Source organism: Monodelphis domestica, chromosome 1 (assembly GCF_027887165.1).
Source record: "Monodelphis domestica isolate mMonDom1 chromosome 1, mMonDom1.pri, whole genome shotgun sequence".
In the NCBI taxonomy this organism is placed as follows: Eukaryota; Metazoa; Chordata; class Mammalia; order Didelphimorphia; family Didelphidae; genus Monodelphis; species Monodelphis domestica.
In genome coordinates this window covers 252,972,200-252,995,903 of record NC_077227.1, presented here as the reverse complement: position 1 = coordinate 252,995,903, position 23,704 = coordinate 252,972,200, and the positions used below count along the sequence as shown (strand labels likewise).

At 38.0% G+C, this 23,704-nt stretch overlaps 2 protein-coding genes across 8 annotated transcripts in view; both read left to right on the top strand.

Moving 5' to 3' along the window:
- The first annotated feature begins 964 nt into the window (after positions 1–964).
- Positions 965–20,444, top strand: CIPC (CLOCK interacting pacemaker). 4 transcript variants are annotated; one of them, XM_007472766.3, is made up of 4 exons: positions 965–1,102; positions 9,335–9,513; positions 10,853–11,022; positions 16,766–17,689. In XM_007472766.3, exons 2-4 carry the CDS (start codon positions 9,378–9,380, stop codon positions 17,663–17,665), a joined length of 1,206 nt encoding a protein of 401 aa, XP_007472828.2. In that variant the 5' UTR covers positions 965–1,102; positions 9,335–9,377; the 3' UTR covers positions 17,666–17,689. The 4 variants fall into 4 exon arrangements, with proteins under 4 accessions (XP_007472828.2, XP_016283751.2, XP_007472827.2 ...); XM_016428265.2 differs by having other exon boundaries at positions 1,004–1,120; XM_007472765.3 differs by lacking the exon at positions 965–1,102 and adding an exon at positions 1,183–1,425 and having other exon boundaries at positions 16,766–20,444.
- TMEM63C (transmembrane protein 63C) overlaps positions 19,826–23,704 on the top strand; it is a 230,531-nt gene continuing 226,652 nt past the window's right edge. For 3 of the 4 annotated variants that reach the window (XM_056810622.1, XM_056810619.1, XM_056810621.1), the window contains exon 1: positions 19,830–19,961. The gene's annotated coding sequence lies outside the window, so the exon portion shown is untranslated. Of the gene's footprint in view, positions 19,962–23,704 lie in introns of all 4 variants that reach the window. The other variant, XM_056810623.1, reaches the window with a different exon arrangement.

Genomic DNA, 23,704 nt, shown 5'->3' with positions numbered 1-23,704 from the left:
TGTTTCAAGGTACAGGACCACATCTTGTGACTTAAGGGCCCAGTGCTCTGCCCCTTCCCTCCAAATCTGGAAACTCTAAGTACAAGTTTTTGGTCTACCCTTTGTACCAGAGAAGGTCTGATTTTTTTTCTCTGTCTTTTATGGAGTCTTAGCAGTACCTTATAGGAAAATTTGAGTTATTTGGTCATTGGCTATATAGTATCTAAACTTTTTCTGTGTTTTCTGCTTACCTTCCAGTATCAGTTGTAGTAAAACTCCCCCGAAATTCCCAATTAATTTCTAATGCCAACCTGAGATATATCAAAACCACAATGTGGAAGGGATACCTGTAATTATATGTTCAAATTCTATTTTGCATTAAAATTTCCATATACTTTTTTCTCCCCAATGGAATACGAGCTCACTGTGTTCAGGAGTTATTTCATTTTAGGGCCCCAAATAAGAAACCTAGGGACACTTAATAATTGCTTGTTGAATTGAATTGAGAGAAGCAGTAACCTCGCTTCTAAAACCACTTTCACCGAAAACCCAGTCTCTATGGCCACTTCAGAAAGGAAAGTGGTGATCTCTGACTCCAGCTGCCTAGAAAGAAAGTAAAATTTCTTCATCTAGAGAACACTCCCAGGGCTGTCCTAGTCTCACTTCCACTGGTGTTTACTCACTACAAAAAGAGGGCGTGGCGCGGTCCTGGACACCTGGGGCAGGTTGCACCTCACTTTAACCTCTACTGAGGTTGCCATCCTACGCTTTTGCCTTTCATGTGTGGTTTCGTTTAACTCGTGTAACTTAAAAAAAAAATCTTCGACCCAATCCATAGGATTTGCAGAATTCTGGATAACACGTCATACTTCCAAGAGCCCAAATAGTTCCCTTACATCCCGGGAAAGTTGGGGGAACGTATCTGCCCCAATCCCTCACATTTAAAATATTCCTTATAAAATGGCGGCGAGAGAGCATTGCGCATGCGGCGTCAATAGGCGTGCTCGCACGCCCCCTCCGCGTTCCTTTTAACCATAGAGATGTCCTCCAAACAGGAAAGACACTCTCCAGTAACAAGACGTGCCTCGCGAATGGCGTAGACCTGCCCTCTCGTCCCGCCACAGTACGATCTCGGTGCAAGGTGGGGCGGGCTGACTTTCCAATAAAGCAGCTGTTTCCTGTGGAGGAGGCGGGGGATGTCTGCGAAGGGGCCCTTCTAGGAGAGCGGAACAGTCTTAATGGTTCCTATGGTTGGTTTGCTGGGTCACGTGGCTAGGGAAGCTCCTCACGGAGGCGGAGGGGTTGGGAAAGCGGTGGGAGGGAAACTCTCCACTGAGATTACGACAAAGACGATGACGAGGGTTGTCATGGTGCCTTGGGGTCTGATTCACGCATGCGCCACCTGACAGGCTGTGTTTGGTCCTGGAGTAGCGACCCCTGCCCCAGGTGAGAGGGTGAGCGGAGAAGGCCCCGAGGGCTTAAAGGGAAAGGGGCGGAGAAGGGGAAAGTTGGGAAAGCAGCAGGATCCAGGACTCCGAGTAGGAGATAGGGCCATGTGGTGGAACCGAAGAGGACGGGTCGGGGGCTAGAAAGAAAGATTCAGAGACCTAAGATTTGGCATCGAAACCCGACCTGTGTGACCTTGGGCAAGTCACTTAACCCCCCTGGACCTCAGTGCACCTGTAGAATGAAGAGCCTTGTGTGAAGGATCGATAAGATCTCTTTTAGCTTTCAATCCTGTAAAAAATTAAGGAGGTAGGGAAGGCTGTGTGGTGGTGTAGGGGAGAGGAGGAAAGGCCAAGGGGAAGTAAAAGTGAAGGAGGAGGAAGACTTGAGATCGAGGGGCAGGTGTGGACAACCTGACATTTGTATAGCACTTTACATACGTTATTTTATTTGATTCTTACAACAACCTTGTGAAGCGTTACTTACACACGAGAACAGGCATTTGAGGTTGGCATTAACTACACACGAGGAAAATGAGCCACAGAGTTAAGGGACTTTTTGCTAACCCCTAGTCCTCAATCCAGATCCAGTGCTCTATGTACCATGGTAAGATGCCTGAAGAGAGAAGGGCAAGAAAAGTGCAAGTGGTGAAGCAAAAAAGGGAAGTTGGGGAGGGTGAGGTGTTGAGATAATAAGGGGAAGGGAGAAATGAGGATGAGGAGAGTGAGGTGCCAGAGGAGGGGAAGGAATTGGGGAGAGTGAAGTGAAGAGGGCTAAGCTGAAGGGAGAATGAGGGGATGGAAAGGGGGAGGATGGAGGAAAGAGATGAAGAGTGGGTGGAGCAGAAATAAAATAAAGGGAAAGGGACAAATGGTAAGGAGGGAACATATACAGGAGACTTAGAAGATAATGGGGAAGAACAGAGGTTGGGAATACCTTGACAAATCCTGAGGGGAACAAGGCTACCCCCAAGTAAAGGACAAGAGAGTGTTGAAAAGGCTGCAGGTAGATGAAGAAGTATTATTGAGAGGTGGAGGAAGGGGAATGAAAAGGAGAGAGGATTGGAATAAGGAGACTGTGCCTTTTGGTTGAGAGGGAAGCCTGCAATCCTGTTTGGTGTTTGGGGTGCAGGTGTGAAAAAGCCTCCTTGTTGTTTGTTCAAGAAATCCTTGCAGTATATGTTGCTCGGGTGTTTGTCCTGAGCTGGTAGCTTGCCAGTCACAGTACAGTACCCAAGGTTTGGCCCTGTTCTGCCCTGCTGAGCTGACAGACTGGTCGATGCTGATTTGAACAGATGTAATGTGGGCAGATAGGAATGGGTAGGTGGTCATTGTCACTGAAATGCTTCTTTTAACAGATGGGGAATTGAGGTGAAGTTCTGTCATCCTCTTTTTTGAAGGGAGACAGTAAAGTGAGCTGATGAACTGTACTAAACCCAGGAAATTGTGTGGAGTAAAGCATATCCTCCTGCAAGTAGCACAAGGATTGGTTTAGGAGTAACATAAAGAGGTAGAAATGGATGTAAAAGAGAATATTTAAGTTTTAGAAATTTAGTTACTTTCTCCTGTCTATTAGAATACACTAATGTTGATCTATAATCATGTCTTAAGAAATTCAAGATTCAGAATAAACTTAGGACACATTGTTACTTTACTCTTTTAGATATATTTATTCTATGCTTTTATTTGTCAAGAGTTATATTTTATACAACCCTAAGTATTCTGTTCATGCCCAGTTCTTAACCTTTCAGTGGATAGAAAGCCAGGCCCAGAGACAGGAGGTCCTAGGTTCAAATGTGACTACAGATACTTCCTAGCTATATGACCTTGGACAATTCACTTAACCCTAATTGCCTAGTCCTTACCAGCCTTGGAACTGATACTTAGAATCAATTCTAAGAAAAAGCAAGGATTTAAAAATATATATATATTGAACTCTTAAGGAAAGTCAAATAGACAGAATTTGGTAAATTGAAAATATAATATACCTGTTCCACTTATACTTGGTTTTCCTATTTTTTGCCCCTTGGGCCCAGGTTTATTGGGGATCACTTCTTTAGCTGATTAGGGCTATGAAGGCACAGATAAACATTTGTGGATTAGTGTAATTTCTACCCTATATTCGTTTAATTTACTTGCTTGGTTTCCTTCATCAAACATATTATACACCATAGTGAGTTAATGGACCTGAGTAAGGAAGACCTGGCTTCAAATTCTGCTTTTGATATAAGTAGAGCAAGTCACTTAAACTCTATACCTCTGATTCCTAATCTATAAAATGATTCAATGCCCTCTAAAATCCCTTCCAGCTCTCAGTCTATGATCCCATGACTAACACCCTGATTCTCTCCTCAGAATGAGTTACTTTCTAGTTTCTGTCTTGGAAGAGAGAAAGTAGTTCATATCTTTGGGGCTTAAAGTAGACTAAGTTGGGGATCAAATGATATTTGTCCTTTATTTGGAGATACAAACTTTTGATTAGGAAACTGTGAAGGCCTTTAAATTATGGATGAGTTACCAGAAGTGTTACGGAAAGCTTCAGGAAAATGATGGACTAGAACACTGTCGTTATTTTGTATTTTTTATTTCTGACTACCACAAATGTCCTATGTTTATAGATATTATACAGACATGCTGAAACAATAGCTAATAGTTATAAGACATAGTTTAGAAATTAATTGCAATATGTGATTTCCATTAATAGATTTGAACAGATGTGTTAATAGGAAAAACACTATACAAATTATTTTTTGTTGTTTTGCCCTTTTGTGAGATTTTAGTACTCTGAGAACCCTGAAGAACTATTACATTTATTACCAATACATGTATTACTAATACAAGGCCTAATTAGTGCCAGTTGTGACAGTTTGTTTTGGTTAAGTTCAAATTTTAATAACGTCCTAGAGAAATAACCCTAATATCTTTCACATTGGGACTTTAGTTGACTATTAAGTAATTTTAGCCACTATTAGCTTGTGCTAGAAATGAACTGATGACTTAGAAGCAAAAAGTTAAGCAATGGATTTTCAATTTCTGGTTTGCCAGTAGCCATTTAGATTTGCACTTAATTTAGAAGGGAGAAAAGCAAAGCAGTGATAGGTTTTGATATTTTGCCATTTTGTGTTGCTCTCAATCTGAGATCATTAATAATAAATCCCGTCAGTCTATCTGCTCTCTCCTGTTTGAGTGCCTCATATGATTCTATTTATTAATGAAGTCTTTTTGTTCAGTGATTAATTTTTCTCCTCATCACTATTCATTGAAAAGAATGTGTTTCCACAGAGAGAAAAAAAGTAAAGGTTTAGTGTAGCCCTTTAGTCTTGTCTCATTTGAATCTCATTGGGCCATTAATGATATCTGTTCTTTAGAGGAAGGAAAAAAAAAATCTTTACATTAGAGGTTTACATCAAAAGTACTCTGTCTGAGACTGATATACTGTGGCACAATCAAATGTAATGGACTTCTCTACTAGCAGCAATGCAATGATCCAGGACAATTTTGAGGGACTTATGAGAAAGAACACTATCCACATTCAGAGAAAGAACTGTGGGAGTAGAAATAGAAGAAAAACAACTGCTTGATCAGATGGGTTGATGGGGAGATGATTGAGGATATAGACTCTAAACGATCATTCTAGTGCAATTATTAATAATTCAGAAATAGGTCTTGATCAATGACACAAGGAAAACCCAGTAGAATTGCATGTTGGCTATGGGGGAGGGGGCAGAGGAGGGGAAGGAAAGAACATGAATCATGTAACTATGGAAAAATATTCTAAATTAATTAAATAAAAATTTTAATTAAAAAAGTACTCTGTCTACCATGCTACAATATATTTTGAATTTTTTATTTATAACTACCACAAATGTTCTATGTCTATAGATATTGTACACACATAGTGAAACAGTGGACAGAGGACTTGGGTTCAAATTCCATTTGAAAAAGCTGCTTGGTATAGGGAATATAATGCTGGACTTGGAGTCAGGACTACCTGGAGTTAAATGCTGATTCAAACATTTACTTGCTAAGTGACACTAGGCAAGCTACTTCATGTTTCTCTTTACTTCATTTTTCTCATTTTCAGTTATTATAATAGCTAGCATTTATATGGCACTTTATGGTTTGAAAGCACTTTACAGGTATTAATTGAATTGGTTTCCACATCTCTGGGAGAGTATTATCCTCATTGTATAGATGTGACACCAAGAGGTTAAGTGACTTGCCTATGGTAAACAACTAGTAAGGAATATTTAAACTTAGGTCTTCCTGACACTTAAGTCTTGTATTCTTTCCACTGTGTTATCTAGTTGCCTTTTTGTAAAATGAGGGGGTCTTAATGAGGGAGATAGCATCTAAGGTCCATTCTGACTCCAAATCTAAGTTGTTATGATCTGGAAATCTCTCCACAGTTCTTTTTACTTCTCTCCAATTCTGCAATCAAATTTGCTCTGCCATTTTTGTGTATGACCAAATAAAATCTAATCTGTAATTGTTGACTGTACAATAGTGACAGTGATTTAAAAAAAAAACTTATTAAAAGAGCTATGCTAATGTTGACTATTCATTCAGACAACACATTGCTATTAATATATAAAACTTTGTATTGATTTCTTTACAAAATTGGGGTAAGGAACTCCTTTCCTAATTTCAAATATTCATTTTGATCCTTGAATTATACTGATTGACCATCAGCAAGCCCCATCTAGTTTCATTTTTAAGAGGCCTGCAATTAATTTCATCACATTATTCTTTGAAGAAAATTTGAATGTGTACATTTGTTGCATTTCACAAAAAAGAGCCTGATTTAATTAGAGGTACAGTTATACATTTTAATCTACTGTTTTATCTGGCTTATCCAACCTGTCAAATTTCATAGTAATTGAGTAGAGAGAAATTACATTGGCACAGTTTGACGCAAGAGATGATGCCTTCATTTTCTGTTTTCTTTTTATGAACATAGAAACGAATGAATGGGAATATGGAACTATGAAATTGCTTGAACACATTGATATAACCTATATAAGATTATATTTACTGCCTCAGGGAGAGGGAGTAGGAAGGGAGGGAGAGAATCTGAATCAAACAATACCAGAAAACAATTGTCAAAAGTTGTTTTGACATGTAATTGAAAAAAATAAAATTTAATTAAAAAAAGGGGTAAATAAATAAATGGGTGAACTTTCTAGGGAATCTTGATGGTTAGAAATTAGTCTAATGTTTCACTAAATAACCATACTTTGTGAAATTTATTCTTATTCAGACTGGCTGAGCTCCCTGATGTTCTCTAATCTAGTCAGTCAGGAGTTGGGCTAGTTTTAAACACCCTTAATTTTAGTTTGGGTCCTCCTCCCATTTATTTGTTAGTGGTTTGTGTTTGCCAAAAGTTCTTGGCATTGCTGTCATAGTATCTGTGCATTTGCCCTGACCATCTCCCATGCCTGGAATTCTATCAGGCTTTACCTTCTCTTTATAGAATAGATTTTTTCCCTCAAGATTGGGCTCAAGCACTCCCTTCTCCATGAAGCCTTTTGAAATCCTCTAGTCACTATTGACTGAGACCCCTCCACTACTAAACTAAGTCTTGGAACAGACCTAACAATTTATGACATACAATTAATTGACTCACTCTAGTCCAACAAATTCAGTTTTCATTTTTTAGTTTGGGGAGGCTTATTTTTTAACCAGTAATTGTCTTCTGTAGATAACTGGGTAATGTAAAAACATTTAAGAAGACAAGAAAATAAAAGTTTTATCCCAACAGTGCAAAAAAAAAAATCCATAAATCTTACAGAATGAAGTAAAAAGAATTATGAATTTAAAATGTCATAAGAATCTTAGATACTCATACTCAAACTTCTTTATTACATTTTTTCAAGTGCTATTTTAGCTGTTATTTTTTTTAAACCTTGACCTTCCATCTTATAATCAATACTAGTTGCCCCCCAAGTGCTATTTTTTTGTGCCCCATAATGCCAACTCTGTAATAACCATTTAGCATTTTCTTTGTTGATCTTAAAAGGACCTTTTTGAAAGAGCTAAATCTGAGGTGGGCAGGTAGATGGCACAGTGGATAGAGTGCCAGGCTTGAGGTCAGGAAGTCTCCTCTTCCTGGGTTCAAGTCTGGCCTCAGATACTTACTAGCTGTGTGACTCTGGTTAAGTCACTGAACCCTGTTTGCCTCAGCTTCCTCATCTTTACAAATGATAAATAATAAAATAAGTAAAAGGAAATGACAAATCACTTCAGTATCTCTGCTTAGAAAATCCCTCTCATCTAGTCAGTAAGGAATTGGGCAAGTTTTAAACACCCTTAATTTCAGTTTAATTTTAGTTTGGGTCCTCCCTCCATTTATTTATTAGTGGTTTGTGTTTGCCAAAACACAACACAATGGGGTCACAAAGAATTCGACACAACTGAAAGATACAACAACAAAAAGTCTGAAGTAATCTCAGCTTCCACTGGTCTGTCAATTGTGTGATTGATTAACTTTGTGACCCATTTCAACATTTAACAATTTGGCCTCTGTTCCAGGCTCTTCCACTGACTAGCCATGTGATCTTGGCCACATCCCTTAACTTTTCTGAGGTCCAGCTTTTTTATCTTCAAAATAGGGGCAACAATCCTTACCCTGCCTACTTTTTAGGGTTGTCATGAAATGATTATGTGAAGGTACTTTGTAAATCATAAAGTTCTATATAAATAGAGATGTTACTGTTAATTTCCTGTACATTAATTTACCTTGATTATCTCTAAGCTTTTATCTTCTGAGAGTCCTCAAAACCTTTCTTAGCACTTATTAAGCAAGTCACCTCTGCCAGGTACCCTACCCCCTCCTCCTACCTAATACTCTCTCTTTGTGAACCTTTCTGGAAACTTTCACACCCCAGGCTTGTAGGGGCTCCTTGGCTTTAACATCAGACACACCTGAGTAATAATTCACATTCCTTCAGTAAAATATCTTGAACAGCTAGGAGTGACAGACAGTGAAACAGCTAGGTATGTCAAGTCTAGGAACAGCTTTTCCAGTATTCCTCTTTGACCCTCTCTGCATTTTCCTCCTCCTGACTAAAACCACCAACCCAGAGTCAACTAGCCAAACACTCCTTATCTCCTCCCCATTCCCTCCCAATCAAATCTTAGGTCTTTTTTGTACAAATTAGAACTTTTCCATAATAATAAAGCTCTGTAGCTTTATACTTCACAAAGACTTGTTTGAATCTTTTGTGAAAACTACCTTTAAATCTCTAGATGCTGGAATGGATTAAAATACCTTTTACCTTTGGGGTAGTTTGGACAAAGTACTCAGAAGAGTAATAGTAATAAGAGAAAGCCTGGGCACTGTAGGAGGTGGTCTGGGCTAGGCCTTGAGACCATAATTTTTGTACTATGAAGTAGGACTTTATCTAAAAACATTGTCAACATGGAAATATAGAAATCCCCAGTTTACTTCGTTTAAAGGTAGAAATCCCAGGTTTTGACCTTGTCACAGGAGAGGTTTCCCCCTTTTCCCACTTCGCCAGACAATGAACATCCACTTCAGGTGGGAGACAGATCCCATCCGAAGCCAAGTAGCTCTTTTGTCTCCAGAAGCCTCAGTCTATTGAGAGAGGAGGTCCTGGGTTCAAATTTTGTCTCAGATACTTCCTAGTTTTGTGACCCTGAGCAAGTCACCAGGGCCTATTTAATATTGATTCTAAGAGAGAAGGTAAGAATTTAATAAATTTGAAGTCTGGAAGAAATTAGTCTGCTAAATATATTAAGATTTTGTTCCCTGGGCCCTATGAGAAAACATATATGAACCCAGTAAGATTAGTCTCTGTGCATGAGTGATTTTCTTTTCACCATTGAAGTTGCTTTCTTCAACTCCAAAGGATTAAGGACTTCTTATTTGTTATCCTACTGTTGTCCAGATGGAAAGAGTACTGATGAATCTTCATCCCGCATAGTGAAAGTATGGAAAGAAAAGACCCACCCAGAAGTAGCCCTAGAAGATTATTGGCTAAACTTGGCAAAGTTATGGAAAGGAAACAAATGGCTCATCACTTCAACATGGCGGCTGCTGACTCAGATAAGGACTCTGGATTTTCAGGTTAAAAATATTTCTGTTACTTTTTATCCATTATAACCATAACAATATGTTTGCAAAATCTCCTGCACTCATAACTTATTTGTCTGACTGAAATGAGGCACTTTTATACATAGAATAAATATTTAAACTCTAAAATAGTTATTCTGATGTCACACAGTAATATTACATTCAGAGTAGCTACTGACAATGTCAGGAGGATGGGACATCTAGTTACAACTTGATCTCTGAGCTTCAAACCAGAGGCTTCCCAGTGTTGCAGGTGGTTGCAGGGAAAAATATTTCAATACTCATGCTTCTGTTGTTTCAGCTGTTTTCTCCTCACGAGTGGTTTATCAGACTGCAGGAAAAACACTATCACACATTGTTAATCGTTAACGGTTATGGAATCAGCACAATAGAATTACTGTGCGATGTGCTAAAATAACTTGTTTGTCAGAAAGTAACTTTTAGGAGAGTCAGCGCATTGTTTATTCTTAGCCTTTGTATTACCTCTTCTATAGTTCTTGGGGTGTTTTACCGGGATTTGGGTGATAGGGAAACATTTTTAAAAGATTAATAAATATTTTTAAAAACTTGCAGAAGAAAACAAAAAGTACAAAAGGGGCAAAGACATAAAATAATTTTATTATCTTGTTAAATTTTATTTATGTATAGATGTATATATTCATATATACTTATATCATATATATATTTAAAATATTCAAAAACAACAGAATTTCACAAGTTTCTTATACGAGAATCTCATAAGGCAAATCCTTGTCTTTCTCTGTATAAAATGTTTGATTTTGTTGATGATTATTGACAAAGCTTGGAATGCTGCTATATAACTACATTTAAAATAGGCTGGGATTTCATTTTCTCTACAATATTAGCAACATATTTTCTGCATTTTATCTAGGAATATATATTTTATATTGGGAATATGGGAACGTTAGATATATTCTAAATTAAGAATTATTGGGGTCCTAGATTAGAAAGGCACAAAGAACATGCAAATTTTCCTTGTAGTTCTTAAACCTAAGCTAAAAAGACTAATTTCATATATAAGAAATCCCCTCCTGAGACTTTCATTAAGGTTCAGTTTGTGCTTCTTCTGATGATAGGGGTCAAAATGTGAATTCCTGCCTAGAGGGATCTAGTTGAAAACTCACAACTTACTTCAATTATTGAGTACCATATGGCCATCAAATAACATTTATTTTAATATGAGCCTCTTATCAACAAAAATCAGTGACCATTGAATAAAACCCAGAACTCAGTGTTCTGAGGTAGAAGGCAAGTTGTCTAGTGGCTGCCTATAGCCTCAATTAACTACTTTTCTGACTTTTCTGAATATCAGATGGAAGCTCAGAGTGCTTAAGCTCTGCAGAGCAAATGGACTCCGAGGATATGCTGAACACCCTAAGCTGGCATGGAGAAGATGGGCCTCGGCAGAACTCCACAATAGCAAGTAATTCCTTTCCTGCTCTGTCTCCAATGGTTGTCATGAAAAATGTGTTGGTCAAACAGGTAAGGATCACTGAAGAATGTCTCTGTAAGTCCGTATCCTAAGTCTATACTTTCTGGGTTTAAAATATTCTTTATTCTACTCTGATTTGGCCACTTGGAGTCAGGAATATAAATGATATCTTTTTGGGGACAGCCAGGTGACTTAGTGGATTGAGAGCCAGGCTTGAAATCAGGAGATCCTGGGTTTAGATCTGGCCTCATACTAGCTGTATGACCCTGGACAAGTCATTTAACTCCCATTGCCTACCCCTTATGTCTCTTCTGCCTTGGAACCAATACAAGCATAAATTCTAAGACAGAAGATAAGGGATTAAAAATATATATATATACCTCTTTTTTTCTAGGAGATTAAAAATATAAAGAGAGGCTTATTCATTGAGGGCCTATCTTCCTCTCATCTGTCTTCAGTATAAAGCAAAGGTTTTAGGAACATGCTAGAAGAGAATAGATTAGTATTGAAATTCTCTACTAGGGTAAAAATGTTATCTTCCATTCACTGACATGGCAAAAAAAAATTGTTATGAGAACTTTGGCATGTAACACATTTGGTAGTCCTTTTATTATGTACAAAGGAATCTGTCCTGCAATGCAGATCTTCAAGATAAGCAATCTTATAGGTATTTAACATTTTTAGATAGCAATTTCAGAGAGAAAACAAAGAAAAATCTTCTGTTGACTTGAAATAATGGAGGCAAGAAGTAAAATATAATAATTTGTCATTTCAGAGTGAGAAGAATCCTCCATGTTTATTAGTGTTACATCCTAAACCTTTTTTTTGTTTGTTTTAGAGTACTGCCTTACCAATTACTAGATCAGTCCAGTATTTCTTAGCATGGCAAATATGAAAAGGTGATGTATAAAGTCAGTCTTGTTGGATTTAGATATTTATTTGGCTGTCAAAGGATAGAAGTCAAAAGAGATGTGATTAAGGTGGGACAGTGGTTTAGAAGATTTTAATAACCCTAGAATTTCATCTTTAGAATTGAAAATTTGTATGAACAGTTTAAACAGATACTGCATACCCACAAATAAAAGAGAAGATTGTGCCTACTAGGGTAGCCAAAAAGTCTGAGGACAAGAGCAACCATTCACATTTGTTTGACAGATGAACTCTTTTGTTTACCAATAGCCTTGTCTCCAGATTTCACAGTTAGCAGTTAAGTGCAAAGAAATGTGGGAATTTGTACTTTAATTATAGCATAATCATATACATTACATAGTAATTGAGTAACAAGGAGGGGAGAAATGGCCTAAGTTTACAATTTAAGCTAAGCTGTAGAACTATGAAACTATCTGTGAATAACAAAAGCTGAGGAACAGAAAATGTTTATGCCCTGAAATCATTTAAGGAAAGGACTTTTTATTCTTACCTGACTCAGCTGTCAGAAAAGCATGGTTTTTATGGTAGTGAAGACCATCCTTGGTTGAAGATAAAAATGCTTTGAATAGGCTTGACTTTTATACTTTAGTTGCATGATTAAAAGAACATGACTCTAATTTCATGAGAAACATTAGCATTATAACTACTGCCTGCTACTTCCCAGGAGAAAATATTGATTTCTAACAAGGAAGCCTAGTAACACTGTAGAGGAATTTTGTTCAGGATATCATTTCTCAGCTGCTAGTGCAGACTAGACCTCAGTGAGAAAATTAAAAGCAGCATCAAAGTTAGTAAATAAAACCTAATTTGAATGTCCCAGAACCACCAGTCTTATTTCTTTGTGGTCTTTTATTTGGGGGTATTTCTTTTTTCTTCCTACCCCTTTTCTGGGTCCTTTGCTTCTCTTTCTTGTGTATGTGGTCACAGCTTTTCTTTGTTGCAGACCTAGCTGGTAGCTATAGAAAATTGATGATGATCCAGGGTTATGTTATAAATGTGCTTTTCCAGCAGTGCAGTATTCTTCATGAGTGTGATTGGCTAGATTTATCAGAATAGAAAATGCTAGGGAATGACATGAACTGAGAATTAATTTTCAGGAGCTCACATTGCTAAGTGTTTTGTTTGTTTTTTGAGGAACCATTTTGTTGTTATGGGATAGGTTGTGAAGCATATTGTTCAGTTTATAATCTTGTTTTGAGTATTGTTACTTTGTCCTTGACTACGATGTTTAATGTATTTTTATTTTGCTCTTTTGTGGGTTCTTCTATTCACTGGCTAGCTGTTACTCTGAGAAAATCATTTCACTGTGCCTCAGTTTCCTCAGTTGCAAAAATGGGGGGTTTATTTATGTGATATCTACTTTTTCTTCTAGATCACAAATTATGTGATTCTTTGCCTTGAAATGATTTTGCATTTCTAATAACTAAATCAGATGTCCTTTAGGGCACTAGATATAGTATATTATGCTAAAGCATACCAGTGAAAGCATTTTTGTGAAAAATGATGGGATAGGGGCAGTTAGATTGCTGAGTAGATAGACAGCCAGACCTGGAGCTAGGAAATCCTGGGTTCAAATTTGAACTGAGGCACTTTCTAGCTGTGTGACCCTTGGTAAGTCATTTAACCCCAATTACCCAGAGCTGTAAGGGCTAGGCAATGGGGGTTAAGAGATTTGCCCAGGGTCACACAGCTAGGGAAGTATCTGAGGCCAAATTTGAACTAGGACCTCCTGTCTCTAGGCCTGGCCCTCAATCCACTGAGCCACCCAGCTGCCCCCCCATAATGTTGATTCTAATATGGAAAATAAGGGTTAAAAAAAAGATGAAATGGGGGGCATCCTAAATCCATAGGATTGGAATAGAGTGAAGCAATCAGCTATTTACCTTATAAATCTCCCCTTTATTCTGACTCACTTTTATACTATGGGTCTGGATTAGGAACAGACTGGAGTTCTGCTGTGTTCTGGGCTAGCCTGGTCACTTCACTCCTCAGGTTTTATCCATAGTCTAAAATATCCCTAGGGATTTAGATTTATTCTTGTTTATTTATAAGTAAATTCTGTGTATCAGTCTCACAGAATAGGCTTGAGCCACAGAATTGAATGCTTATCTCTGGCTATATTTTATATACAGTGACCTCAAATTGGCCTAGACATTTTATAAGATCCCTTTGGGCTTATCCTAATACAAACTCAGCCCCTTAGTATTTGTCTGGAACTGGATTAACCGCAGGAGTTAGGACATATCTGAATCAGTGCTTCAAAGATCCAGATATGAGAGAGAGATCACCAGATACTTGTGTGTCTCAAATTTCATTGTTTTAAAATCAGGAATCAGTCATCTGCTTCAAGCTTCATCCAACTTGAGAGTCAATTGTATGAAAACGTAAGGAAATGGGTCCTGTTTATAAATGGAAGTATATTTTACCTTTTTCAACAAATATTTATATTCTTACTATGTATAAAATGCTATTTTTGTGACTATAAAAGCAGTGAGGAAAAAAATCCCTGCTTTACAGAAGCTTATGGTCTATTTGGGATGGGAGACCGATGATATATGTTGGTAACAGGATAGGGAGCAAAGAAGACAAATGAAAGAACATGAATCCTTGGATGTTTCGGCCTTAACAGAAGACATGGCATCCAGTTATATCCATTTCTCTAATAACACAATGACAAAATCATGTTAGCCTTACAAACATGTTAGCCATACATCCTTGAAGGAAGATAGAGATTCCAGAAAACAGCTGAGGAAAGAGTATCTTCCAGGCATGGGAGAAGGTTCATGTAAATAAGTGGAGGCAGGAGATGACATTGAATCCAGCATACAGAACAAAATCCAATTTGACTAGAATATAGAATGTGTAAAGGAGAGTGACATGAATAATAGTACTAGGAACGGTAGGATGGAAATAAGCACTGTGCTAAGCTAAGCTCTTCACTTTTGTTATCTCATTTGATAACTACAACTCAGGAAGGTGCCATTATTGTCTAATTTTTTCAATTGGTAAAACAGAGGCAGGGGCAGCTAGGGAGCCAGACCTAGAGACAGGAGATCCTTGGTTCATATTTGGCCTCAGAAACTTCTTAGGTATGTGACTGAGCAAGTCATTTAGCTCCAATTGCCTATCCCTTACTGCTCGTCCACCTTGGAACTGATACCCAGTATGGATTCTAAGACAGAAAATAAGGGGGGACAGAGAAAAAGAGGGAGAGGGAGAGAGAGAGAAAAGAGGTTTGCCCAGAATCACTCAACCAGTGCTCTCTCCACTGTGCCATCTAGCTGCATGTCAGATAGATAAGTTGGAATCAGATGGGGGAGGACCTTAAATGCCAGCCTGATGAGCTCTTCTTTTATCCTAGAGGCAGTAGAGAGCTCCTGAACCTTTTTTTTTTAAACGAAGGAAGTGAAATGATCAGACCTAGAAGATTATTTGGGCAGCTGTGTAAAAGATGGATTAGAAGAGGGGCAGGGGACATACTTGTAGCAGGGATGCTGAGTAGTTGGCTATTATAGTGACCCAGTTGAAGATAATGAGGGTCTGAACTATGGTAGTAGCAGTCTGAGTGGAGAGAAAGGTATGGATTGAAGAGATTTCATGGAAATAGAATGGACAGAACTTGACAGATGACTGGCTTGGGGTAACGAAACTGGAATGCCTTAGGAACATGGTAGTTTTCTAAATAGGGAAATTGAAGAGAGAAATAGATTTAGGAGAGATGATCATGTTCAGTTATTTAATTCGTGAAGTTTTAGTTGCTGACAAAATATTCAAGTGAAAACGTCCTACAAGTAGTTTGTGATATGAACCTGGAATTTAACAGAGATTAGGGCTGGATTTATAGATTTGGGAGTCATGTTTAGAGGTGATAATTTAAACCTACGGGAATGGATGGGGACCAAGGTAGAGTACTTTGAGAAAGGAAGGACAGATAGAGTTTTAGGGGAACATTATTTAGGGAGCTGGAGATAACTGATGATCCAACAAGGGAAACTCTAGGAGAAATTATCACAGCTAAGGAAGAAATTAGAGGACTGAACTCCCAGTTGCGGTCCTGCCATTTATTATCTGTTTAACCTTGGACAAGTCATTTACACTTTCTTGGACTCAATTTCCTCAACTATAAAATGAGGAGGTTAGATTAGATGACCTCAGAGGTCCCTTCTGGCTCTTAAGTCTGTGTCTCTGTAATCCTGAGGAGACAGTATCTAGAAGAGAATGGTCAGCAGTGCCAAAATCTGTATAGAGATCAAGAGTGGGGAGAGGAATAAAAGCTGATACAAAGCCATCAGATCTACCACTTAACAGATCTTCCGGAACCTGCAAGAGGAATTTCAGTAGAGTTATGAAGTTAGAAATTAAATTGCAACAATAGGTTGAGAACTGTGTGGGTGGTAAGGAAGTGGAAGCAGTAAATTTAGATGGCACTTTCTAGGTGTTAACAATGGAGAGGGAGAAATAAAGGATGATACCTTGAGCCTGTATTTCATGTGTTGGCATCATATTTTAACTTGATGTCAGAAATTGTATCATACTTTATTATCGCCTTATCTATGACCCTAATTATACAATGACTGCAGCTACTGACAACTAAGTGACACTTTTGGAATAAAAATGTTTGTTCTCCATTAGAAAAGGTGTTAAAATGAAATAGCTTTTCATTATTTGCAAGGTTTGTAGTTAGAAACACCGATTTTGAAATTACTTCTTTCAGATCACCACTGTGATATGGTCTAACTTAGTCATAGGCACAATGTTTGTGGGGTTGAGATAGATGTATGAACCTTTCTGCCAATTCTGATTGGTGCTTTGTTAATGTGTGTAAATTGTGGTAATACAGTTCCTTTCCTTCTTTCTTTTCAGGGCAGAAATTCATCCCATCTCCAGTCTTGGACTGTCCAGCCCTCTTTTGAAGTGATTTCAACTCAGCCACAGCTAGTATTCCTTCATCCATCTGTGCCACCTCCTGTTAGTCCATACCTAGCTGGTGAGAAGAAAAATGACTCCAGGAATTACTTGCCTATTCTAAACTCTTACACCAAAATAGCTCCACATCCAGGCAAGAGGGGCCTTGCCCTCAACCCAGAGGAAAGAGGAGAAACTAGTATGCAGAAACGGGTCTGTACAGAGAGACACAGGACAAGTTTGTCTTCCACTGGGCCAACCAAGACTAGTATTTTGCCATCTGATCCTTCTACTCCAGTGCCACCCAGCACAAAACTTGCTCAGGATTCAGTTCGGCAGAGTTTGTCCTCTTTGGTGGCAAGTAGAAGTTTACGGACTGTTCCTGATAGTCAAGAAGTACTGAGTAGCACTATGGCTAAAGCCCCAAATTTAACCTTTGCTTCCCCTGCTAGTCCCCTTGGTTCATCGGATAGTACTTTGCATGGGTTAGAGAGTCCCATGCCACTTTCGATGTTATCAGCTCCTTACAGCCCACCTGGAGCAGGAGACCAGCTCTGCCACTCTCCAGAAACCTTCCTAGAGCAACGGCAGAGCAAGCATAGGCGCTTCCGGAACACCTTGGTGATCTTGCACAGATCTGGATTGTTGGAGATCACTTTGAAAACCAAGGAGTTGATTCGTCAGAACCAGGCAACTCAAATTGAACTGGATCGTCTGAAAGAGCAAACCCAGCTCTTGATGGAGGCCACCAAGGGCAATGCTCCTCAGGCTTGGGCCAAATTACAAGCGTCTTTAACATCTGTGTCTAATCCAACTGGAAGTCACTTTGAGACTTTATCTGCTCATACAAACATATAGTATAGGAACCATATTTTACCATCATTTGAGTGATTCTAGTACTTCTTACTGATATTTGCTTCTGTCCCCCATAGCTTCTAGAGAAGCCTTATCTTTGTTTAATAGTTTCAGAACATGGTTTAAAGACTCACTTGTGTGAGTAACCTACCATTAATTGGCTCTTGTTGCTAGTGTGTGCACTATGCCCATGGTATGTCATAACTTCAACAGGAATCTCAGGTTGGAGATATCCCTGGATCCTATGTGGATTGAGTGGTAAGAATAAGGGGTCCACACAGTGGGAAAAGAGGATGGATTATTCTGAACTTTCCTAGCAATTACCTGCTCATCATCCCATTTGTTAAACAGGCTTACAGATGCATAGACATGAGAAACACACACACAGAATGGGTCTTGTGGCATATGTAAGACCAGAGAGAGGGAACCCAAGTGGTTCTTATGGATCTTTACTCACCGAGTTCCAGTTATTGCCACGTTTCACAGATATAATGCCACTTGATCCAAACCTGAAATTCCTTTGGCACAAGTTTGGCATACTGTGCAAAGCAGCCTAACCACTTAAGATTTAATTTTCTTAAACTTGAGAACTGAGGTGAAAGTGTAATAGCATTAGACTAATATTAGCTACAGATTTACTTACAAACCAGATTACTCTGCATTAAGGCCTTACAACTAAGCAAAATAATTTAAGACTTCTGAAGTGTGTAGTGGATTACATAACATCTAGAATCCTCTAATAAGAACCTATCAGTGTTGTTTTTGATGAATTGACTGTTTGCTTGGTAGCCTGGAGAAAGTTACCAAGACTTGTACATTTTGTTTGTATCTGTCTAATTCAAGCAGCTCTGCTTTTATCCCTCTTTAGCTCTGAGGTAACCGGGCCTTTATCAAGTTTAAAAATTGTCATGTCAATTTGAGGGGATACCTAAAGTGAAGTCAACCCTGTGCTTCCCATACTTCCTGAAGGTTGAAGAAAATTAAAGAGAGACTTTTTATGGGGCATACCTTGAAATTCAGTAAAATTCTCCTGAGATTGTGAGCTTTTCAGGCTTATCACTTTCCCCTCAAATCCTAAAACTTGAATTGGCTTCCAGTATTAGAGAGAGACTGATTATATTATAGCATCTTCCATCATCTGTTTCAGTTTGCTGAAGCTGTCCTAGAGACTTAGAAGCTGATCCAAGTTCATATGAAAAGGAAGAATATGATCAGGTTTTCTAGGCTTGATAAAAGTGTGATGTTTTTCAGTTGGCAAAGAAGGGTAAAATAGGTTTTTAGGTGACAAAGTCTTAGTCCCAGGAAACTTTTTAATCTTTTGATCTAAATATCTCATCATCTTGAGGCCTATCTCTGTGTGTAGGAAATAATTTTAATTATGCAGACAGCAGAGAAAGATTTCAGCTTTTCAACAAAAAGGAAGTTTACAGAAGATTCTTTATCTTAAAGGCATAATTAATATACAACAGAAAATTCCATTCATGGGTCCCAGCAAAAGGACCCATACCCCTCTCCTTTTTGGCATTCAGAAATTAGGATTTTGAAACAATTAATTTAAAAAGAATACTGCAACAGATGAATTAAAAATTCTTATTATCCATATCTAGTTTTACCTTTAATCAGTGTAAAATTTTTACCTGCCTTGTGTTTTCTGGAGGAAGCGAAGTCAAGAGCAAGTTATGGCATTGAATAAAGTCTCCCATCCTTTGACACTCCTCTCTTGGCCTGACTTGCTTACTTCCTCTAAATCTGTTTGTATGGTACTAGAGTAGTGGCACACTGTGCGCCCTGCTAAGAAACTTCCTTTTGGCAGTTAAATTTGGCATTGACGCTATAGAGCCAGGTGCATTGGGGAACAGCCTGGGCACCACTTATGAGCCTTACTGTTTGGCAAAACTGAAAACACTTACTGGGAACCAAATTTATTTCATCAGAAAAATTCTCCATGGGGCTGTAAGCTTCTTAGATTCTTCTTCCCAGGTTAAGGTTTGCATTTTGCTTGGTGTCATAGCAAAAGATGATGATACCTATCATCAATCCTTACTACTAAATGGAAATAAGAAGCATGATTCAGGAAAATCTTTCTATTCTAGACATCTCAAAGCTGGAAGCCTTGTTACAATTTTGTATAGCATAGGTTTTTCTCTCTTTTATGAAACTGTAAGTAGCTAGATCTGAGTAGAGAATCTAGGCTTGGGAAGGTGGAGGGAACAGACTGGAACAGAAGCCATATCTGCATATGGGAAAACAACTCTTGGGCTGATCAGGAAGACATCTACTCCACTGATTGGACAAGACTGTAAGTAGCATTGGTCTTGTAGATGCATAGTTGGGCTAATATATAATCCCATGAAACAGCAAACATTTTCTGCAAGTGATAAGCCAATCTTGACATAGATTTTATGCTAAAGGGATCTTAGGTGTATTTTCAGCCCATAGAATTTTAGCTGTTACTATGAACAACATAGGAAATGCTTCTAGAAAAAAAATGGTGTTGGATTAAATTGGTTGTGGAAATGAAGTCAATGAAGTTTGTAATTGATAACATTTTAATTTCTTTTTTTTTCCTAATCGTAGTATTGACGTATGATTCTCCTTCTCCCAATTTCATGTTACCTATAGCTGGAATAGAACTGTTGTGCATACATTAACATGAACAGCTGTGAATTCTGTAGGGTAGAAATTGATCTACCAAATGTCTTTTGGAGGAAGGATGCAATTTTGCAGAAATTGACTTGACTGTGAAATTTGAAAGAGAAATAAAAGTCACCTACTTGAAAAATGTTTGGTCTTTTTGCTCTTTAACTTTGAAGACAAAAGTTTGTGATCTTTCTCAGGGCAGAGAACATGTATTTTATATTGTATTCTCCCTAGAGCACTTAGACAACATGGTGCTTTGTTTGTAGAGTTGGGAAAATGTTGACTGACATCCATAATAAATATTTGAGTTGATTTCAGGTTGCAAATGGTATTACTTTTTAAAATTTTAAACTGGATTTTATCAGTTTGGGCAGCTGTTGCTGCCCAAGGTTGAGGAAGGAAACTTCCTCAACCAATGCAGACTGGTAATTCACCTTTAACTTATAACTGGAGACAATAACTGAGGGCACTGATAGTTTTTGGGTTAAGTGATTTGCCTATGTCACAAAGCTAATGTATATCAGAGGTAGCACTTGAACCCATATTGTATCCAGATGGACTTTAAGACCAGTCTTCTCCCTCGACCATGCACCTTCCACCTATTATTCATGTCTTTTTTTCCCCCTTCCCTCTTTTTGGGAGAGAAAACTGGCAAGTGAGGTTAGAGACTGAAGTTATGTTGAAAGGTGGCTGTGCCCAAATTCATTGGGCTTAGAAGTTTTTCACATATGTAATCTCACAAAGAAATGTAGCACAGGTTCATAACTATTAACCAGGAAACATGGGAGGCCCCAAGTTTGTCAGACACATTGCCATAAGTTTCTGGAGTTCCAAATTTAATTTCAGGGAATTGTAGTCCTAAAGTCAAAGAATGTATGAGACTATCAAGCAGGCCAGTGTTACATTCACTTCTGCCCTCTGATCTTGCCAAACTTTCGTAGACAAATAGTAAAGGACTTGTCTATTAATAATGTCACTCTTATCCTGCCCTTGTGTTATTATATTGCTTATTATATTTTCTCTCATCCCTTCCCTCAGCTTTGTACTACCAGTGATCTGAAGGTTTTAGAAAGGGGAAAGGTTAGAAATATATTTATGTTTTAAAAGCACATTTTAAACAAAAGAAGCATAAAACACAAGCAAAAAATGGCTAACAAAACTACAACCTTTGAAGTAAAATTGCCATCTTAAAAAAATATTATATATATATATATATGATGTCTCCTCAACAGATGGTTTCCAGGGAGTTGAGGGAAGAGAGATAAAACACTAAAAAAAGTTTTTGTGTGCAGTGAGAAATGTCTGTGGCCATATTCTCATACTCTACAGAAACTGCAGAGATTGTAGTTCAATCAGCCATATTATTTGTTTATCTGAATGTGGCAACCATGAAGCAAAATTTATATTAGAAATTATTTTTAAGAAATACTAGTGCCTTTGCAAACAGCTTTGAGTGAGCCTATATTTAGAAATGGTCCTTTGATGATGTCTTATATGTTTTCTTGTACATTTATTTCTTTATTTGTAAGGATTTTTATGTGAAGAATTTTTGCATAAAGATGACCTTGTTCATTCATCTAAGGTCACCTATTTGCTAATGTACCTGTTGAACCATCATTCTACTGACAGCCTGGTACATGATTTTTTAAAATGGTCTGTGGTCCATTTAGAAACAGATTTGCTATGGAATTGTCAGGAATAAGACTTGAGAGCTAATAAAGCTATTCCACCATTTTATGAGAAGACAGTTTGAATGTTATACCATAATATGGTACTTGGTTAAATGGATTTTTAGACTAGGTGCTTTTGGTAGCAAAATCAGAGGGAATTGCTCTTTTCCCTTAGTGGCTTTGCATTGCTTGTAATTTTGCATTATCTGGCTTTAGCTAATGCCAAGTTAGAGCTCTGTAAATATACAAAGAATTCTTACCCTCCAAAAAAAGTCTTAAACTTGGAGTTAATTCAAATATATTTTTCATGGTTATTGTTATTCTCCAGTTAATCGTCTCCTTTCATGAATGGCAAATGATGTATTTTTTATGTTTTAGAGAATATGCCAATTTTAAGTAATTACAAAATAAACATCTACTGTTTCTGTCTGGATTTTCCCCACCACCACAATGTATGAGACCTATTTGCCTTTTGTTACTTGGATTTTATGCCCATTTTAGTGTAGTTCCATTATAAACAGTCACAAATCAGAGTCATGCTGCTGCTGCTATTCTTTGTGATAGCCTTTATCCTGACCCCAGCCTCCTGTCCATTGCCTTGTAACCACACCAAATGAGGGATTACAGATGGAGAAAGAGCCACTCAAACTGAGCATGAGGATTAGAACCTGCTCAGAGTAATTGTGGCAGAAATTGGCAAGCTTGTTTTTAAGGGGAGCCTTTATCTCATAGTATCTCAGTTTCTTCCTTTTTTAAGAGGAGGAGGATGGCACTTACCATGTACTTGTCTTGGAGAGATTACGAAGAACTGAAGTGTAAGGTTTCCAAACAGCTTTAAAGTTGCTTTAAAGCATGACACACAGAGTCACAATATCAGTGTAAATATTTTGAATCCTGATCCTTATGTGTCATTCTCAAAATCTAGATTGCCACTCATCTGGGATTAAATCATATATACTAATGGTCCTCAGCCAATCTTCTTAAGAGAAATGTGTTTATTGTTTCCACAAAAAATTATTATTTTTTAAAAAACATGCTTTTGAGGGGGGGTGGGACCGGTTCTAATATCACTTTAATTTCCCAATATCCCTCAGTAGAACCCTCTTTGGAAATAAAATTAACCAAAATAAACTGACAAATTGACTGTCTGATAGCATATATGCCTAATTCCATTACAAAAAGTTCAAGTCAAGAAGCATTTAGCAAGTGCTTGCTAATAGGTTCCAGGCACTGTATTAAATGCTGGGAATACAGATATATGCCAAAAGAAAAACAATTCCTGCCCTCAAGAAGCTTTCCTTCCAATGGGGGAAGACAATACATTTAACAGAATTGGAGAAAAGGGGAGGAAGAAATGAAGGGAGCATTGCAGAGAAAGTCCAGGAGAGTCTCAAGAGCAGCCTAGAGTGGAACAGAAATGATTTCCTAAATCAATCTGACTTTTACACCTGCCCTCATGCTCCATTGAAATTCCAGTGGTTCCCTGTTAGAATGAAAAAGTGATATCTCCCCTCCCTAAATCAGTCTATCATTTCCCTAAACACACATACTTAACTTCCAGTGGCTCTATTTTTTTTCGAGAAGACCAAATATAAACTTCTGTTTGGCATTTAAAGCCTTTCGTAAATTGGGTCTCCTCCTTTCTAGCATCATACATTAATCCCCCTTCACAAACTCTGGTTTAGTTAGACTGACCTTTTTGTTGCTCCTCACAGCCAATACAACATCCCAT